Source organism: Hyperolius riggenbachi, chromosome 11, assembly GCF_040937935.1.
Source record: "Hyperolius riggenbachi isolate aHypRig1 chromosome 11, aHypRig1.pri, whole genome shotgun sequence".
Lineage (NCBI taxonomy): Eukaryota > Metazoa > Chordata > Amphibia > Anura > Hyperoliidae > Hyperolius > Hyperolius riggenbachi.
The window spans coordinates 49,293,245-49,314,674 of NC_090656.1; the positions used below are offsets into that span (position 1 = coordinate 49,293,245).

Sequence of the window (21,430 nt, forward strand, 5' to 3'; positions counted from 1 at the left end):
TATGCTAGTAGACATTTTTGAGTTTTTCTGACTTTTCGCTGTAAATTACCACATTCTCTAATTGGTCCAATACTACCAAGTATTTCCCATGTTTCCAAATTTTCACAGTAAAATGGAAAATTGAAAATACTCGATTTTCACTGTAAATGATTGCATTCTCTGTTTGGTCCAATACTACCGAGTATTTCCAATTGGCAAATTTGTGCGTTAAAACAGAAAATGGAAAATTGACTGCATTCTCTGATTGGTCAAATGCTATAATATTTCTGATTTTCTGTTTTACCGCGAAAATTGGAAAATCGGAAATTGCATTACCGTTGGTATACCGCAGTAACAAAAATCAGCATTTTCATGCTATAAGCTCTCTCTAAATGCTTCCCTTTAGGGAGGTAAGTATCTGATTTTCGCCCTAACAATCTCACAGGTTTGCTTTAAAGGACCAGTTTCACGAATGTTTATTTTTCCAAATAGATACTTGTAGTGCTGGTTTCATGTGTGTAGATGTTTACCAACTTTTTTTTATTTTTTTGAGTTGTATTTGAAAAATAAACTTACTTTATTTATTCAGCCCCCCCTGTATTGGCGACGTGGGGTAGACTATCATAGCACAGGGGTGTTCAAGTGGCAGTTAGAATGTAGGCATACCGCTCTCACCCCTGCCTTCATCCTCAGCTCCAAACGAGTGCTGAAACCGCCGCTCGTAGACTCAGCGGGAGCGCCTGTCATATTGACAGGTGACGTCACAGCTATGCAAATAGGAAGCCTGCGGAGGGGACCTTCTGAGTCCTGTCTGAGCAGGCACTGCTGGGCACACCTAGTGTGATTTACAGACTCACGCACATGCGCAGTCTATGCCGCTCTCTGCGCTCGTGCTTATCTACAAATGTAACAAAAGCACCCGGGCTTCGCTTGTCTCTGAGTTGCATAATCCAGTGCTCATATATTCTGCTACGCTTGCTTTTGCACACGCTTTATGCTGGCATATCTTAAGCTCAAGAGGTCTCACTGATCTAACAACTGCGATTGAGTTGTGAATTGGACACTCTGTCAAGTGTGGATATTGCTGGGACCACTGCAATGGCAATTGCTTGAGGAATTTATTTATTTATTTTAGTATTTATATAGCGCCGACATATTATGCAGCGCTGTACAGAGTATATAGTCTTGTCACTAACTTTCCCTCAGAGGAGCTCACAATCTAATCCCTACCATAGTCCTATGTCTATGTATGTGTCGTGTAGTGCAGGGGTCCCCAACCTCTTCCGGCCCGGGGACCACTTTCTGACCAAATTTTTTTCCGGGGACCGTGCGGAGGGGATGGGGCGAGTCCTAGTGGACATTGTCGTGCGCAGCGGGTTACGGGTGGGGGGCGGGGTGTCTGGGGAGCGGCGGCATAGCTAGCATAGTTGCCCCAGTATAGGGAGTTTAGTTGCCCCAGTATGGCTAGTATAGTTACTCTAGTATAGCTAGTATAGTGCTTCAGTATAGCTAGTATAGTGTCCCAGTATAGCTAGTATGGTGGCCAGTATAGCTAGTATAGTCCTAGTATGGGTAGATAGTGCCCCAGTATAGCTAGTATAGTGCCCAGTATAGCTAGTATAGTACGCAGTATGGCTAGTACAGTGCCCAGTATGGCTAGTATAGTGCCCAGTATAGCTAGTATAGTGCCCAGTATAGCCAGTATAGTGCCCAGAATGGCTAGTATAGTGCACAGTATGGCTAGTACACTGCCCAGTATAGCTAGTATAGTGCCCAGTATGGCTAGTACAGTGCCCAGTATGGCTAGTATAGTGCACAGTATAGCGCCCTAGTATGGGTAGGTAGTGCCCCAGTATAGCCGAAGCCCCCCCCCCCACCCGTGGCCGCCGCCGTTACCTTATCGGAAAGCTCCCTTATATTCTGCGCTCATGTTTGTATTATTCCCAGCAGCACGCCCGCCAGCTGCTGTGATGAGCAGGAAGCAGGAGAGTGGCCTCCTGTAGCGGCGATGTGTTTCGCCGATACTATGGGAACCGCTCTCTCCTTCTTCTGCCTCATCACAGCAGCCGCCGGGCGCACTGCTGGGAATCACAATAATACAAACATGAGCGCAGAATATAAGGAAGCTTGCTGGCTAAGGTAACAGCAGCGGCGGCAGCCGCGCAGGGGGGGGTTGGGGTTGCAAGAGGACAGTCCCGCGGCCCAACTGCAAACGTCCCACGGACCAGCAGTGGGCCGTGGACTGGTGGTTGGGGACCCCTGGTGTTGTGCATATATCATAGTCTAGGGCCGATTTAGGGGGAAACCAATCAACTTATCTGTATGTTTTTGGGATGTGGGAGGAAACCAGGATGCATGCAGGAAACCCACACAGACACGGAGAGAACATACAAACTCCTTGCAAATGTTGACCTGGCTGGGATACGAACCAGGAACCCAGCGCTGCAAGGCGAGAGAGCTAACCACTATGCCAGTCTAAGCCATTTAGCATTCTTGCGTCCTTCATCTCGAATCGTGCTAGATGTTATCAGTAAGATTCCAATGATCATCTGAGTATTGCAACCTAGGACATCTGCCCTCTGAACTGTTGCTCACAGCTAGTAGGTGAAGTTCAGCGGACTTATCCTGGCAGATAGCAGTAGGAGGTGTGTGAATGGTCTGACAGCGTGAGCCGGCCATATTGTTTTTAACAATTCGACAGATCTGTCAGGTATTTTATTAGATGTTCGTCTGAGTATGCACTTTAACTTTTTTCTATGCCCTAATAAAGTGACCACACAGTGTTTTTTTTTTATTTGTTTTTTTTTTTTGGGGGGGGGGGGGGGACATACACGATTAATAGTGCTTTTTTCCCTTTACCTATATTTAAGGTTTCTACAAATACCCAAATCTGCTGTATTTATGTGGCTTGAGTGGTTTTTTCCCCACCCCACCTATTTGTAAAAGTCCATAAACACAACGTGATATCTCAGATGATTTTTTCACAGCAAACTTTTTTTTCACAATATTGCGTAACATCTTACGAAAAAATTAATCAAACAATGTTTCACAGCACAGGCCACCCCATGGCAATCATTTGTTTTTAAAAGACCAGCATGTTGGATCCCCATTGACTTTCGCGGTAATTTGCTGTGATTGTTTGATTCTGATAACGCCAACGAACTTGCATGTGGCAGATCCAGTCAGACATTTGATCTGCATGATTGTTCAGGGCTTATGGCTAAAAGTATTAAGGTGTGTACACACCTTTTACTGATGCCACCCGTTGGGGTTCAGGACCTGATCTCCTTGGGTGACATCACAGACGTGAGTGTACAGCTGACAGTGCATTTTGTTGCTATGTGGGGGGGGGGGGGGACAAGGGGCAAATGGACGACAGAGTGGCATGCACAATGAAGTTGGCCATCACTTGGCTGAATTGATCTGCTAAGCGGATCACTTTCGGGGGGTCAGATTTATTGTATACACGCCTGACTATTGGCTGAGGCGGTTGTTATCAGCCACCTCAGCTGACTTTAGTCATGCATGTGTAAGTAGCTTTAGAGGCAGAAGCCCAGCAGGACAAATTTCATTGTTAAATAGGAAATACATTTTTCAGCCTCCACATCCCTCCAACTTCAGGTTCCATTTAACTCATATGCAACTGGCAAGTAAGGGCTCTTTCACATTAGGGCAGATTTTCTGCGTTTCAACGCAAAGGATAAAGTTTGCGTTACCCAAGGTGAAATGAAAGTCCATAGACTTTCATTTTAGCTTTCACATATGACGCAGCCTTTTTGTGCGTTGCGTTACACTGCACCCAGGCGCAGTTTTTCGGCCAACGCTAGCTTTATGCGTTACAATGTTAGTCAATGTAAAACGCACACTATGCGCGTTTTTAATCCGTTAACGCAGGCAATCAGTCCCAGAATGCAACAGAGGAACAATGTAGAAAGTTGAAAACTAAAAGAAAAAAAAATTACCTGCGTTTTCCTATGTCCTGTAACGCATTGAAAACGGATCAAAACGCACACTCACTGCAGTGCACTGCAGTGCAAAACGCATTAAAACGCATACAACAAAACGTATGCTTTGAGCGTTCTCCAACGCAAGCTCTGATGTGAAAGAGCCCTAAGAACTTTCAAAAGCGTGCCTGAGTTGGCAGGAAATGTCTCTCTGTTACCTGCACCTAGCAGCACATGTGAGATGTCTTGCTGAAGCTCATTAGTCACCTATGTGAACCCATATCTGGTGGTTCCTGGCTACTCCATTAGCATACTGCAGTCTGACTGAAGTTGCTTGCTGGGGGAAGGCTGGGAATGTAAACAGTATCCTCTCTGGTTCCACAAATTGTTGTGAAATGTACCTGTTATATCACACTGTACTTTTGAGGAGCTTCAGGCCAAAGTGTTACCTGGGCTGTTGTGTTATTGTTTCATCACAGTAGCAAAAACGTTTCTGTAATGTGTTAGCCAAACAAATTATGTACAGTAGGTAGAAAAAAACAATGTTTTGTAGTATCTTTCAAAGCGACACTGATGCGGGGAAAAAAATGATATAATGAATTGGTTGTGTAGTACGGATAATTAATAGAACATTAGTAGCAAAGAAAATAGTCTCATTTTTTTTTCAGCCATATAATTTTTTTATAACATTGCATCATTCTCTTATATTTTCAGGTTACACACCATGCTCAGCATTCTAAATGATTTCACAGAGCAGGCTAATGAACTTTTGAACTTTCCTCTGCAGAAAAAAACAAAATACAGTGACAGACAGTTGAGATAAAAGCTTCAGAAGACAGAGCTCTCTGCGACTTTGAAAGTCGTAGAGTTCAGTGAAGCTTTTTTTGCATAGATAACAACTGGAGTTTCTTAACATTCTTCGTGTACTGGAAACAATATTAGACTCATATCTCTGCTGCTAAAGTTTTATTTCTTAGATGTACTAAACATACAAATCATATCATAAGTTTATTTTAACTTCAGATTTCCTTTAATGGCTAACTGATAAAGTTACATTATGCAAGCTTTCAGGGATCTAGTCTCCTTCTTCAGGCATATTTCCAGATGTTATAGAATGGAATCACATGATATCGGGCGCTGTAGGCCGCACCATCCGGTGAGTCCCCACCTGACGGGGGATGTTGTTTTACCTATTGATTGTTTTATACTGGAAGAAACACAAGCACAAACAGAAGCGTAGCTATTATCTTCTATTTATATGTCCAGATGTTAGCGGAACTAAAAAAAACTGATGCAGGTAAATAGTAATCACAAAGATGACAGCTGTGCTAGTTACTATTATCTTTGTGTTTACTATTTACCTGCATCAGTGTTTCAAGATTCAAGCACTCTATTGTCATTGTGTAACACAACAAAATCACTTTTCATGACAGCCCCACGCCGCATATAGGGAACATAGTGACAGTAACAAAGGTAGAAATAGAAGAAATTATACAAGTTTGCCAGGTGTTACCAATATTTAAACAATTTGCACACAGTGTTAATTATTTCAGGGAGGATTCAGAGTTTATCAAGTTTATGGCGGATGGGAAAAAGCTTGTTTTCAGTCTGTTTGTTTGTATGTGGATTGATCTAAAATGTCCTGATTGGCAGGAACTGCAATTGGTCAAGACGCTTTCTATAATGCATCTGTAAACATTAACCAGCAGCTTCTGTGGAAGGTTAGCGCTCCCTCTCAAAAATGTTCTCTCAAAAAGTAGAGGTGTTGTTGTGCTTTGCCAATTACTTTAGCTAACTTCTAGAAATATGCCTGAAGAATGGGACTAGGTCCGTGAAAGCTTGCATTATTGAAATTTAACTGTGTGTGGGAGGGGTCACTGGAATTGATGTATGGGGGATGCCACTGGAATTGATGTATGGGGGGTCACTGGAATGATGTATGGGGGGTCACTGGAATGATGTATGGGGGGTCACTGGAATGATGTATGGGGGGTCACTGGAATGATGTATGCCATGCCAGTGGGAAAGGAGATCTTTGTTGTTCTGGAGACCCAGCATAGAAGGCTAGGTGAAAAAAACTTTTTTTTCCAGTTACATCTAACATACCACGTATTGCTACACATAAACATTCTGCCTACCTCTTCACTGAGCTGTTTGGAAATGCAAACAGGAACTGGCAGTTAGCTCACAGGCAAATACTGATGTGTGTTATTCTTTGGTTCTTATCGAAGCCGAGGTTGTGAAATTCATCTGCCTTGCTGAGACGGACTTTCTCATACTCTCTTCAGTACTTCTTGGCTAGCTGTCAGTTTTGCATATTTATGGAATGTGGTGGCACCTTGCCACATCCTTTGCTTTCAATTTCATCAGCAGGTCTGCTTCTTGTGACATTCCAGAGAAAGCCTCCGCTATAGCCTAACCATCAAATGTTCTGCTGGCTTTATTTTGTTTTCTTTTAAAGCAAACCTGTTCTTAATGCATCTTTCAAAAGCACACAATAAATCAGCCAATGGGAACACAGAGAGGAAAGGGGCAGAACATTCGGACCTTTGAGGAAGAACCGCTTACGCTCCGAATGCTGCAAAACTCAGACAACACAATTATATCCAGTCCAGGGCTTACAAAAAAACGTACTGGGCTCAAGGTCTTTGCTTTCTCACATTACAAGGACCTTTATCACCTGTATGCTATACCTCACAGAGAGGCAGTGAGTGAACGCTCTGCAGACAGTCTGAATGTACCACTGTGCCTCTCACAGACAGATCTGTCAAAAAACAAGGAAGTGATTATCATTAGTGGGGAAGTGTGGATTAGGAAGGGAATCACTTTAGAGGAAGTTAGAGTAAGGTATCACAGGTTCAATATAGGAAAATGCATACACTGCCTCTAGGTATGAATACTGTATACTACCTCTCCTCTTGTTTCATTCCTATTCCTTTAGATTGTCAGCTCACAAGGGCAGGGCTCTCTCACCCTTTGTGCAGAGCAGGGACAAGGTCCTCCAGCACCCAAGGCTGAGACACCAAAGTGCGCCCCTCCATCCCTCCCACCCCAGCTGTCACACACTTATTGCTATTAGACTAAGAGGCGCCACAGGGCCCACAACCTCCCCAACACCTTAACATCTAGTTATCTGGCTTGCATTCACTGCTAGGTATCCTCTTTTCTTATTTCTTTCTGCTTCATACACAATTAGGAATGACAGCTGAATGAATTGTGCGCCCCCTCCTACACTGCGCCCTGAGGCTGGAGCCTCTCCAGCCTATGCCTCGGCCCGGCCCTGCCTTTGTGTCTTGGAATTTGTTATACATTTTGTTAATCATACCATTTTTTTAATCACTGTACTTACCAATTCTCTGTTGTTGTTTGTACCAATTCTGTATTTTGTATATTGCTGTGTACAATTGTATTATTATGTACCCCATGTTTGTTTCTTACTCTGTACAGCACCATGGAATATGTTGGCGCTTTACAAATCAATAACAATAATAGGGTTAGGCATCTGAAAGGGCTTAATACTGGGAATGAAATTAGGATTAAAGATAAACCGTAACCAAGAATTGAACTTCATCCCAATCAGATGCTGATACCCTCTTTCCCAGGAGAAATCTATTCCTTTTCTCAAATGGATCATCAGGGGGCGCTGTATGACTGATATTGTGTTGAAACCCCTGACAGCTTCTTGTCTGTGAACTTCATTGCATTGTGGGAAATAGCTGTGTACAGCTGTTTCCAACTGCCAAAAAAGCTCCTTCCACTGACATCACCTGCCAGCAGTAAACATGTCAAAAAGTGATAAATGTCAGAATGTAAATCAGGAAGAGGAAAGATTTTACAATGGGAAAACACTGACTAAATCATTTATACAGTACATCATTATTGTAAAAATGAAGCACGTTTTTTATTACATTATTTTCACTGGAGTTCCTCTTTAAGTGTCAGGAAGAGGATTTAGCACTAGGGGAATTGATTAGAGTTAGGGAATTGATGAGAAACATGCGATGAAACACCCAATAAACATACAGTTGCAAACCTAAAATAGGAGATTAGCAATAACTGTTCTGCCAATACGCTGCTCATTGGGAGATGTTGTCAAACCTTCTGCACCAGATCCATAAATACCCGACTGCAGTACTCGCTTTGCATGGGAGGCCCTGAAGTGTACTTTGTATTAAACCCACAAAATTATTATGTATGCTGATGGCAGCCCTGTGGCAAACCTCAGATTGCTTTTATATTTATTAAGGGATAACCATGCATTTTACAATATCCTACTGGAAATGATTTTAGCCAAAATGTTGATGATTTGTCTCAAAATTACGTAAAATTCTATTCAAATGTTGTGGTTCTTTAAAGCAAACCTGTCAATCTTTTTAAAGCGGGATTGTCACCATATAAATCAAATTTCAACAGCATCTGCTCTGAGTGTATTAAGTGATAAAGATGCTAATCCTGCAATCAAAACTTTCAAAGCTTTTTCTGCTGTTACGGTTTGGAGTTACCACATACCTTAGGAGCACTGGCCCTTTAATAGCCATTGCCATTCAGTTGCATGCTGGGGGTTATTTTTATCTATAATATATTCCTCCTCTTCCCTTTTTTTCCCTGCCTAGTTGAAACATGATCCTCTGCTCACTTGTGTTTACAAGCAAGGCTGAGGTGACTCAGCGATTGGAGGAAAAAAGAAAAAAAGTTAAGGGAAGAAATGACATCAATATTTAGCCTCAAACTGTGGGCAAAAGACATGGTTCCCACCCGGAACAGAATTCTCTTTTACTGTATAAAATTCACTGAAATCAAAACGTGGACAGTACAATACATGTGTTATGTACGTAGATCAAGTATTTATCTACTTATATATGTGTTTTTTTTCCCCTGGCATAGTATGGCTAATCCTCCTGCTTTAATCAATATAGCAGTGTGATAGTTTGTATAACTTAGAGTGTACTTGCTACATACTATGAAGGTGATTCATTAAGTGTATTGTGCTGAAAAAAGCACAAATTAAATCTTATTGTGTAGCATGCACTACTTGGCAAAAGATGAACCTTGTAAATGTGGCGTGATAGTGATATAGTGATATTTCGCTAGCACGGCCGCTACTACATTAGCCATACTTTACTAGCGCGGCTCCTACTACGTACTACTGATGTAGTAGCGGCTGCGTTAGTAAAGTATCGTGGTCATGCTAGATTGCTACTGCGGGGCATTTATAAGGATCGCCATTGCTACGGAGCACACGCTATGCTGCCAGTAGCGTATGTAGCGTGTGCGCTAGAATTCAATTTACCTAATTTCATGTTTCAGCGTGATACACTTAATGAATCAAGGCCTATAAGGGTCTGTTTTCACTACACGTAGATCGGATGCAGAATGGATGCAGAAAAACTGACTCCAATGATTGCCTATGGGAAAATCTGCATCAGAAAAATCGCGTTTAGTGGAAACAGGCCCATAGACATTCATTGGAGTCAGTTTTTCTGCACCCATTCTGCATCCAATCTGCGTGTAGTGGAAACAGGCCCTAAATGTCATGTCAGCAGTAAGTGCCCAGTGCCATGTATGAAAATGACTACAAGTGCTGAGATATTTGTAGATTTTAATTGTAATAAAATCATTTTTGAAAATGACCACCAGACCAGCCTCAGCTTTCTGTGATAAAGGTCCTTGTTGTTACCCCTCTCAGTATTTCTAATGGCTGCTCAACTGATAATGTGGCACAGAGGTGTTACTTCAAATCATGAGGCTGCCTAGAAAAACTTTAATGGCGTTTTCCCAATGTTTATACTCCCCTTTCCGCATGGTGACTTTCCCAACCAGGAGTCCTTTCTGCCAGGAATCCTAACAAGTTCCGCCACCAGGACTTCCTCCACCTATAACAACTATAGCCGCTAGAACAACTGCTCTGGAGGAGTGTCTTGTGCCAGAAGGGAGAGTAAAATAGGCGCAAGAGGGTGCCCCAAACTATTGTGAGCAGCTGGGAAGCATTGTGAAATAAACAATTTTACCTCGGTAGAGGAAGGAGATATTTAGTTTTTGGGACAAATAAGGTACGACTGTTTTTGTAGCCTTAACCCATTCTTCTGGTGAAGAAATACAGTGTCTGTAACTCAAGCACCTCAGACTTGAAGTGCCTTGTGAGAAGGGAGAGTAAACTTTGGGCCCCCTTCATCCCTGGGCCCCCCCCCCCTGTGGCTGCAGTGACTGCCCCCTATATTATTACACTGCTAACGTTACCCTCTTCAGAGCTACAATAGTCAGAAAGTCTCTGTAACTTGCTTTAAAGAGTAACTGTGACCAGGTATTAAACTTCATCTCAATCAGTAGCTGATACCCCCTTTCCCATGAGAAATGTTTACCTTTTCTCGATTAGATCATCATGTGGCTGATATTATGGTAAAACCCCTCCCACAGTGTGATGTCAGGACCTAGGTCTTGATAAATAACAGCTGTTTCCAACTGCCAAGCAACCAGTACCTCTCTCTGTGCATAGGTGTATCTAGTAAAATACAACCTTTTAGTCTATGGCAATGTTAGGGGGTGTGGTTATAAATAATGGCGGTTGGTGCTGTCTAGTTTTTTCCATGTCTGCCAGCAGTAAAGATGATGACATGCAGGCTCATTGTGGATCAAACAACATGAACAAATTATATGACGGATATCAATCATTTCTTGCTCTCCCATCTATTTTTTAACTTCTAACTTTGAAATGTATTGATTTATTTTTTCCCCCCTTTTTGCTAAAGTTCCTCTTTAAGATGGATGTCTATGGGCGTCAAGCTGTGTGTGAGATGCTCCAATGTGAAGCTGTGTGGAAGATGCTGGAGGGGTTAGCCAGAGTTTACATGGGAATTACAATTTTCCCTTTAGTGGTTGTGTTTGCATATTTGAATCATCCTTTAACCTTTTCTGATTATAGTGCAGCAGTAACCCTCTGCCTGGACTGACAAAGGAGGAGGACTGCTGTGGCAGTGTAGGAACCGCGTGGGGCCAGCACAAGTGTAACAAGTGTCCGCCATTACCATGTGAGTACTATGCAGCGGAAGATATCAATGGTATTAGATGAGTGATTCAGGCTGCCCGCATTGTAATAGCTGTACAAATGTGTGTTTAATAAATCATCCCAATTATTCCTCAGCTCTAAATCCTAAACCGAGTGGACAGAAGTCAAGCCGCCTCTGCTCTGTCCTCCCCAATGCAGCGATAAAAGTTAAATGGCTGCAGACATGACAATAGGGTTTTATGGCGCATGTGGTCACCATATTTCATCTCCTGTCTCAAGATATAAAATGTGTGTGCTGCTTGTTCACTGAACGGCAGATATGTAGATGTGATGTGTTACAGTGCTGTAATAATGTTCCTTTCCTATCAGACATGAGAACATAATTATCAAATAACATCTGGCGCTTCCATTTCAGGCCGCTGAAAGCATTGCCAACAACGAAGTTCAAGCTGAGTAGCAAAGGATTATTACAATTTTGCCTATTATAATCATTGCCCTGACATCTTCACAAAGTATATAGCCACGTCACTGACTGTCCTCCAAGGAGCTCACAATCTAGTGTCTATCTTTATTATCTTCCCACGCTAGACGGTTCTTAGCCCAGGAAGCTGGTCAGAGCCCCCTCTCCTGAGAATCAAGCATATGTATATAGGCCCTCAACTCCCCTCAGTGCTTTGGCCAATGATCAGCCTGGTGGGTAGTCTTTGCCAAACTCTGGCCAAGAACATTGTTCTCTTGCTCATCCAGCCTGCTCCATGCCGGTTAGTCATGCACCACATTGTCGGGCCTCCTTCCTCCTCCATAGCAGCAGCACACATTGGTAGTCTGGAGGCTAGCAACGCGTCTGTACAGTCTCAGCCCCACAAAGTTGTCTGTGAGGTCCTAATTCCGTTCACTGTCGGGCAACAGCCCTCTTATTTTTTATGAGGTTTAAAGGAAACCAAAGCTGGTATACATAAATTGTTTTATACATACCTGTGGCTTTCTCCAGCCCCCATACCCACAGATCGCTCCCACGCCGCCATCCTCTGTCTTCCCGCTGCTCTGATACCGGGTCCCCGCACTTCCGTCAGTCGGGCCAGTCTGAGCAGGAGAAGTGCGCTCTCTACGTATCTCTCCAGCGGCTGCTGAAGAGATATGCAAACAGCACACTTCACTTACGTCAGACTGGCTCCGACTGACGGAAGTGCAGGGTGGGAGCGATCCATGCGTATGGGGGCGGAGGAAGCCCCAGGTATGTATAAAAAGTTTTATGTATACCAGCTCTGGTCCACTTTAAAGAGGAACTTCAGCCTAAACAAACATACTGTCATTAAGTTACATTAGTTATGTTAATAGGTAATATAATCCCACACTGTTTTAAAAGAACAGGCAAATGTTTGATTTCATGAGGGCAGCCATCTTTTTGGTTGAAATGAGGTGACAGTGAGCATGAGACACAGTTCCAACTGTCCTGTGTGCTGATCACCCCTCCCAGTTGCTAGGCAACGTGAACAGCAACATAAGAAATCCCATCATGCTTTGCACAGCATCAGGGAACAAAATGCGCGGGCAGTTTTCTTTGATGGGTGGAGCTTAGCTAAAAATGCAGCTAAAAATGATGCTTTGGTAAGAAAAACAAAGTTCTGATGCTGTGAAACTGTTAAAGAAACACCAAGCCCAGTTCTACTGAGTAGATTTTTAGTCCGGAGGTTCACTTTAAGTCTAAATCTTTTTCATAGTCTATAGCATTATTTTTTTTTTGGGGGGGGGGAACTAATTAGTGTATCAATGGGAATAATTCACAAAGCTTTTTCACCTGTTTTCACCTTATCTATGTTACTTGTTTAAGCTCCCAAAGAGCAAAAATATATTTAAGGTTTATATATATAAATATACCGTAATTAAGGTAAGAAAAGTAATATTGAAATGAAGTTAATCAGGATTCAGGAACAACTTACGTTGAGTGATTATTTTGCTTACAAATGTGCTGAAAGGTTACCGGTATGTTTATCAATTAGGTGATAAGTAAGTTTTGTGAATAGAGCCCTATATGTTTTTTGGCTTGTAATCATATTTTGAGCAAAAGTTATAACAGTGAACATGCACATCGGATTGATTGAGCAGATGCCACAGATCTCTTATGAGGGTGGTATTCCCTCGTGTCTGTTTATGTTGGTCACACACTGGCAGATATCTGTCACTTCAGCAGAATTTGCCAACAGAGCAAAAGATCACAAAGGTAAATGTTCAGTGAAGTACAGTTTTACCATTATACCATAAATACCATACTAGTTGAATATTTATTTATTTAAGTATTTATATAGTGCTGACATACTATGCAGCGCTGTATAGAGTATATAGGGTTTTTTTTGTTGTCACCGACCTCAACCAACCTCACAATCTAGTCCCTACAATAGTCATATGTCTATGGATGTATCGTGTAGTGCATGTATCATAGTCTAGGGACGATTTAGTGGTAAGCCAATTAACTTATCTGTATGTTTTTGGGATGTGAGAGGAAACCAGAGTGCCTGGAGGAAACCCACACAGACACGGAGAGAACATACAAACTCCTTGCAGATGTTGACCTGGCTGGGATTTGAACTGGGGACCCAGCGCTGCTAGGCAAGAGCGCTAACCACTACGCCACCGTGCTGCCCATATACATCAGGATGGCCTCTTACGTCAATATTTCAGCAAGGCGGGTGTTCAGAGAGCACCACCACTAACAATAATCAACATGCAAATGTGCGCCTGGTTGAAAAGTTGTATTGGACAATTATACATAATTCAATAGAAATATGTAAAATGGAGGAAGGGAGGGGATAGGGCATACAGCTGGACGGGAGTAAGACATGATAAATAATTGTTGTCCCCCTATGAATTGTTTATACATTAATTCCTGATCAGAATAATCAGAATCTGGTGGCCTGCTCATTATATTTACTATTAGTGAGCATGTGTACCTGGTGATTATATGTTTATATGATATGTTTATAGAGAGTGCCCCCTCTTTACCCCACAGTCCTGCAGCCATCAGTCCCTTCCTGTAATGCAACATGTACAGCGGAGCATCTTCGCCTCCCCTGCTGATTCAGCTTCAATATTCTCCCCACCAGTAGGGGGGTTACTGAAGCTTATTACACTTCCTCATCAGGTCTCCTGAGGTCAGCCACTGCCTCCACACATGACCTCCAGGTTCTACTGCTGTGACTGCTGCTGCGGTAACCTTCCAGCCATGCTCTGGGTTTCTGGGTTCTGCTCACCACTGCAGATATTCAGTTGGGCAGGTGCCATCCAAACTAAGAATAACTGAGGGCTTGAAACGGCAATCCCCCAGCACACTCTGATATATATGACTTTGAGGGTGGACCGGGGGAGAGGGTTGCCCACCTGCACAGTCTGCATTGTGGAGGAGGTGAACCCCACTGGCAAGCAGGCTGGCCATGGGACCAGAGTTGCATTCGGACTGACAAATATCCAGTGTGTTTGAGGCCTCTTTTACACTAGGCTGTTTTCATTGTGTTACGTTACCCTTTCTGCACAAAGGGTATCGCAACAGCAATGAAAGTCTATGGGACCTAGCACACTTACCCCGTTGTGTTGAGCTTGAAGTGCCTGATTGGCTGCCGAGCTGTCGCAAACTCAACAGCGGGCTATCGTCGTACTTCCATGTGCATGTGCGGAACCACACAAATACGACGGTGAATCCCAGTGACGTACTTCCCGTCCAGCAAGGAGTACATCACTGGGTGAGCGGCGGAGAAGACATGTGGGGAAAAGGGGAGTCCGCATCGCATATTACCGTATATGAATGGCGATTTGTGTGTTCTGGTGCAATGCAATGGGGCGGAGCATCGCACCACAAATGCACTGGTCAGCTATAAAACCGTCCCGAAGGAGCGATAGGGTAGTTGAATTAACTATTTTATTTGTTTACTTAGGTATAAATACAGTTTGGTAGAATTCAAATCCGTTAGTATTTGACTGTATATGGTAAATTTATGCCCACCGTCATGAGCCGGGAACATCCTGAGTTCCTATGTTGTTCCCTCGGCACCTGATGGATGAAAGGAATGCAGCAAAGTTCCACTGCAATTTTGCTTTAAAAAGTCATAGTCACCACTGGTAGATTCAGTAACTGAATAAAAGTCTGCAGTGTCAATCTGCCAGTGTGTGGCCAGCAATGGATAATTATACTTTTTGCTTCTGCATACTACAAAGAACTGAATATGAACATGTCAGCAGAATATGTCACAGTGATGTGAAGGAGTGATGTAGGACATGAGTCACACATATGTGTTCCTGTCCTGTGGATGGGACAAAGTAATAGTTTCACAGCTGAAGTTGCCCCTAATAGTCCCAATGTGGGTGTATACAAACCTTTCCTGCTCATCAGCCATCATGACAAACGTTTGCTGCCTGTTGTGGCTGATGACAAGATATCTGCCCTGCCACGTCTGACTTCCAGCAAAGATGTGGGCAGTTCATATATGTGAGCATACAATTCCCTATGCTTGGATCTATGCACACAGCTATTTGTATAGAAATCCAGCACCAGGAGAGCCTAGATGCAGTAGGATGAGTACCTGACCCTGGCCAAGATGTAGTCTCGATTTTAATGAGAGAATGCATGCGTTGTGGTGCAGAATAGTAGTTAAGGTTGTATATTTTTTTTAATGCCATGCAGAATCGCAGATGCCCCCTGAAAACGCAACGGCACCATAGACAATCATTACATGAGTTTTTTTCAGTGCGGGAAAACGCTGCTGATTTTCCTAAGTGTGACCCCTGCCTCACAGACCAAAAGCATTTTATGGATAGGTTGGCCACCCCATCCCCTGCTTATATGGCCATAGGGTTTAGTAAGCACATGGCAAATGCATGGAAAGATTTTGTTAAATCACTTATACTTTATGAATGAAATATAAAGAGACAAGACACAAAAAACGTTGAATGGTTGCAGCCTTTGCTTTAGTAGGAGTTTTAACCGATTTGAAAGACTTTATTAAAACTTTAACTTCAGATAATACAACCGAACATTTTCCTTTTCATCCAGAGAATGTTGCATGGTCTGTAGACCCCGGCAATGCACCATTTGACCATACCAAAATACCAGATGCCCGCCCCTATCAGTGGGAAGCACTACCCCCCCCCCCAATAAGTAGGTACCGCAGCAAAACCAATTAATTTGAAGACACTGGGCATTTGGGTGGGAGAACATAGCCTACTCCTTGCCAACTGACCACGAGCTCCAGGTTACCTCACCTTATATAGTGGCCCTTATCTCATCACCCATTGGGGACCCAACAGCTAGTCCTGAGCCAATCGCCGCACCCTGTGCTTAGTCCATCTTTGATTGGCTGACGACCAGGTAGCATCCTCAGCAACCAGAAGCTGAGATGTTACTCCTCACAGACAGTACCTGAAACAAGAAAAAACATGCAGCCAGAAACACCCATACCTGTATTATTTACTAATACCCCATAATGCTGTGGCAAAAATACCAGAACGAGATTTTTTTCTCTTATAAATGAATCGGGCCCCAGATGAGATAACTCTCAAAAAATGTCTCACATACCAAGCCTAATATGCATTACTTTTGTGAGTCCTAAAAATATTTGCCTCCTCCGTGTTTGTAATAGTTACAGCTGGAAGATCAACTTTTACTACCCTTAGGGTAACTATGAATCCTCCACTTGGAATAGAGTTTCACTTTAAACTAGTGAAAGAAACTCGTGAAAACTTTCAGTTAGGAGATTGGCGGCCAAGTGGTGCTCATCTGTGAAACTTGGCTCATCTCTGCATAGGATAAATCTCAGGGTATTACGATACAGTTTGAGTCAGTGTTTTGTTACAGTTGTGACATACATTTGCATGCACTGACTACAACCTCTCCCTTTGTGAGTTTGATGACTCTACCTCTCTTATTACAGGTAAACAGCTACAAACGAAATAACAGGCAGTGCCCTTGAAAGTAAAAACCCACAATGTCAAGGGGAGTGAAGGAAAAAGTGGCCAAATGCAGCGCAGAACAATTTCTTTATATATCCTCTCTAGTCTCCCCTCCCTTTTTTTCTCTCACTTCTCACATTTTCGATTCAGATTTTCCAGAGCTGTTGGCACTGAAATGTAGCAGACAATACTGAGGGGGGAAGGGAGGCTCAGCGAGCTGTATTAACTATTGGAGTGGACGTAAGCCTATGTTTTTTTTCCTGCCTTACAGATGCTGGCACACAGAAGACTGCACCATTCCGAGGAGAAGGGGGCTCAGACTGTCCGCTGGGGTATAAAAGACTTAACAGCACCCACTGTCAGGGTAAATATAGCCCATAACCCCAACTTTCTGCCTTGAGGACATAGTTTCAACCTATTTAGGCCAAGTGTACGCCACAGCAGCACCTACTATAATGCTAACAATGAAGAATTCAAAAGTCACATTTTTATGAACCTATATATGCATGCAGGCTTGTCCAACAGCCAAAAACTATGCCAGAAAAACAAACTACAGCATGAAGTAAGCAGTGTAATAGTTTAGAGGCTGAAGAAAAATAATAACTTACTGAACTAAAACAAACCTGAATTGAAAAACAAACAAACATATGATATAATGAATTGTATGTGTAGTACAGATAATGAATTCATAAAAAGGGCCTGGTCTTTGGGGTGGAGGGTGGGGGGGGGGGGGGGGGGGGTTTAACACTGCGGTCCTCAAGTGGTTAATATAGCTTTTTTTTTTTATAACAATGCATCATTCTGTCACAGTTGTAGTGTTAAAACCAGACTCTGTCTTTTAAGCTATAAAAGAAAGCAGAAATAATCATTCCTGCAGTAAAACCTTATCTAAAGCTGTCTTTCACTGTTTCTTGGCTGTTTAAGTGCTTCAGAAAACAGGACTGCATTCCACCCAATGGGTCGAATAGGTCAGAGAAGATCTTTTGCATAGATAACAACTGAAGTTTTTTTTTAACTCTTCCTGTACTGGAAAATGATATGCAACTCTTTTATTTGCAACTAATGTTCTATTTCTTAGCTGTACTACACACACCACTCATGGGGCCTGATGCTATTCCAGGTGATAAGTAGCTTGCAGATGTGAGCTATTTATCACCTTGCCATCGCACGAGGATTACCGGCAAATCCTATTGCCAGTTTCACTCGTGCGATGGCCGATCGTTAGGGAGCATTACTCAGGCGAAAGCCTGAGCGATGCTTCCTATTCCCGGGCGATGGGGAACGAGGCTTACCCTGTGGTGCTGTCCATCAGCACCACGGCCTCGCTCCCCACACATGCGCACAACCCGCCGAACATCCGCCGCCATCTTCCGCCGCTGCATCTGGGGGTCTCCTTTAACAAGGAGACCCCCAGAGCTCCCCGCCGGCCGCCGCTCGTCTCCGCAACCCCCCACAAAGATAAATGCTTAAATTCCTTACCGCTGCTTTACACCCGTCGGCCGCCGCATCTCGCCGCAAGTCCCCGCTGTGTAATTACAGTGTACGAGTTACTGTAATTACAGTCACTAATAACAGAGTCCCGGCAAAGCATCTTTGAATCAGCCGCCGGGGCTACCCATTGGTTCCCAAACTCGACCATTTTTTCCAGCCTGTGACCAATGGTGAGCCCCAGCAGCCAGTGGCGTAGCTAAGGAGCTGTGGGCCCCGATGCAAGTTTTACAATGGGGCCCGCCCAAACACTCTATACATAACAATTGATATGGCGCACCAAAACCTGCTAATGGCAACTACAGTGTCAGAGGTGCAAGAAGGGGATGGGGAACAGTTTGTTAATGATTACCTCTATTCAAAGTGTCTATAGAAGTGCTTATTATGAGCACAGGACCAATAGAGAGCTAATACTGTACTTGAGGGTGGGACCTTAGGGGCCCCTCTGGCCCAAGGGCCCCGATGCGGTCGCAACCTCTGCAACCCCTATTGCTACGCCCCTGCCAGCAGCTGATTCAAAGATGCTTTGCCGGGACTATTAGTGACTGTAATTACAGTAACTCGTACACTGTAATTACACAGCGGGGACTTGCGGCGCGACGGGTGTAAAGCAGCGGTAAGGAATTTAAGCATTTAGCTTTGTGGGGGGTTGCGGAGACGAGCGGCGGCCGGCGGGGAGCTCTGGGGGTCTCCTTGTTAAAGGACGCTCATGTCTGCCGGGAAGCATCGCTTCCCAGAGGCATGCAAAGTGTAATAGGATAGGGTGTAAGGAACTTGCTGGGCGATAATATCGCCCAAGTAAGTTATTTTAGCACCCTGCCTAGGGCTAAATGCAATTGGATCAGGCGACTTTATAGTCGCCTAATTATCGGACTCACCACCGTTTAACACTGGCGAGTCTGACAATTGCATCAGGCCCATTATCCCATAAGTTTGTTTTCGCTTCAAGTTTGCTTTAACCACAATTATCATATTGTGTTTACATACAATAATCAATTCTCCCCAAACAACCACCAGATGTAGAAGAGTAACTCAAAGGGGCTTATTAGTAAAGTCTGGATAAAAAAAAAAAAAAAAAAAAAAAGCTACTAGTCTAGTGATTTGGATGTAAAGTAGACCAGCTGACTTTACTGTGAATAGACAGCAGCATTATGGCGGGTGACCACCAAATGCCACTTTCTTGAATATCCGTTACCCAAGACAATGCATGTACCAGTAGTTCACCAGCTTCACAAAGAGGAACTAACACCTTGTCAATAGGAATCTGTTACTTTTGGCAGTCTGTGCTGCTGGTACTTGATTGGTAGTCCCACCTAATTGGTCCTTACCCCAACAAAGCTCTGCCACCGTCCAGTGCACTTTACCCGTGATAATGGTTAGCTGCTAGAGTGCTCATCTCCTGGGTGTAATTTTGGACTGCACTTGTTTAACAACCTTGCCTGACCTTTGCTCTTGCTTTGGGTTGCTGCCTGTATCGACCTCTGCTGGTACTGGCTATACTCCTTTCTCATCCATGACTTTTCCACCTGGCTGCCTGCTGTTCTGTGTATGACCCCTGGCTGGTTCCTGACGTAGAGTTCACCTCTGCCTTGGATTGTTAGTCATACGACCTTCGTGTTTGACATTTAGCCTTATACCTAGACTCTGTCCTGAGGGCAATTGAGGTCAGGTAGATGTTTCCAGTCTCCCGTTCTAGCGGAAATGTATCTATAGGTGAAGCTTGTGATGGAGATTGGAGTACAGTATCTGAAAGAAAGCTAGTGATCACCTGTGAGCTTTACAGCAGCTTTGCCAACTACCATTCAAACAGTTACTCTTTACATCCAAGTCCAAGTTACTGACATGCCTTTGATGAAGTAGGCGCTTGCCACAGCAGACTTGATGGGCTTCCTCCAACTACATGCTCCTCTCCTGGAATGAGTGACTCTTTACTGCAGATGCTAGGTAGTGCTTCCACCACCATTTTACAACCACTAGACACCAGAGAAATATTGTTCCACGTAATTATTGTCCATTTATGGTGGCAAAGGGCTTTTTTTTTTATTTTATTTTACTTTTGGTCTACTTTAAACCCTTTTGGTAGTTTGTAGCAATGGAATATTTATTGATTTATTATTATCATTACTATATTATAGTTTTTTTAATTGTTTTTATGGGATTGTTTTTTTCTTTGTATTTTGCTCTTTATGAAAACTCAAAATAATGTTGAATCATTCTATTTGAGATGGTGCAAGCCTGTGTAGTGTCTTTATTATTTTTTGGTTGGTTGTCTGCAAATAATGAAACTGTGCATCTCCATATATCTATTTTGACAGTGCTTGTCCAGGTTTGTTGTGTGTTGTGCTCCAGATTGTGCAACAGCTGTATATATGAACGTGGAAATGTATGCTTACATCATTTCTTAGGCCTAGAACAAACTAGAAATAGTCATTTTGGAAAGCAATTTTTATTAGCAATTTTAGCAGCGATTTCCAGAGCGATTTTCTAGTAATTTTAAAGAGCTTTTCAATTTGAGTTTAGTGATTTGTACAGTGATTGCAATTTGCAATTTCCCCTTTTTTTGGGGGGGGGGGGGGGGTTGTGGGTGGTAACATTTCTGCAAAATGTCTTTTTTATAGCGATTGAAAAGTGATCTTGTAACATTCCTATGCATTGCCTTGGAGCGTAATTGCTCCAAAAATGCAGCAGGACCGTGATTGCAATTTGGCAGATTTGCGACTCTGAGGGGGAATAGCAGTGGTGTATCTAAGGAGCTGTGGGCCCCGAAGCAAGTTTTACAGTGGGGCCCCCCAAACACTCTATACATAACAATTGACATGGCGCACCAAAACCTGCCAATGGCAACTACAGTGTCAGAGGTGCAAGAAGGGAATGGGGAACAGCTTGTTAATCTCCATGGCGGTCTATTAAAACCGCCAGGGGGCAGCGCAGCACTTTAAAAATCATGATAGCCACTGTGCTGCGGCATCCCCCCACCCCTTCCGATCGCCTCTGGCGATCAGAGCAAACAGGAAACCCCGCGAAATCCCGTTCAGAACGGGATTTCCTGTTTGGCTTCCCTGTCGCCATGGCGATGATC

At 43.4% G+C, this 21,430-nt stretch overlaps 1 protein-coding gene across 1 annotated transcript in view; it reads left to right on the forward strand.

Annotated features, from left to right (window-relative positions):
* The window catches only part of LTBP3 (latent transforming growth factor beta binding protein 3), a 155,392-nt gene that overhangs the window by 39,046 nt on the left and 94,916 nt on the right, over window positions 1–21,430 (forward strand). Inside the window, exons 4-5 of the mRNA XM_068260461.1 lie at window positions 10,843–10,948; window positions 17,135–17,227. Coding sequence (XP_068116562.1) covers window positions 10,843–10,948; window positions 17,135–17,227 — 199 coding nt within the window. The remainder of the gene's footprint in view (window positions 1–10,842; window positions 10,949–17,134; window positions 17,228–21,430) is intronic.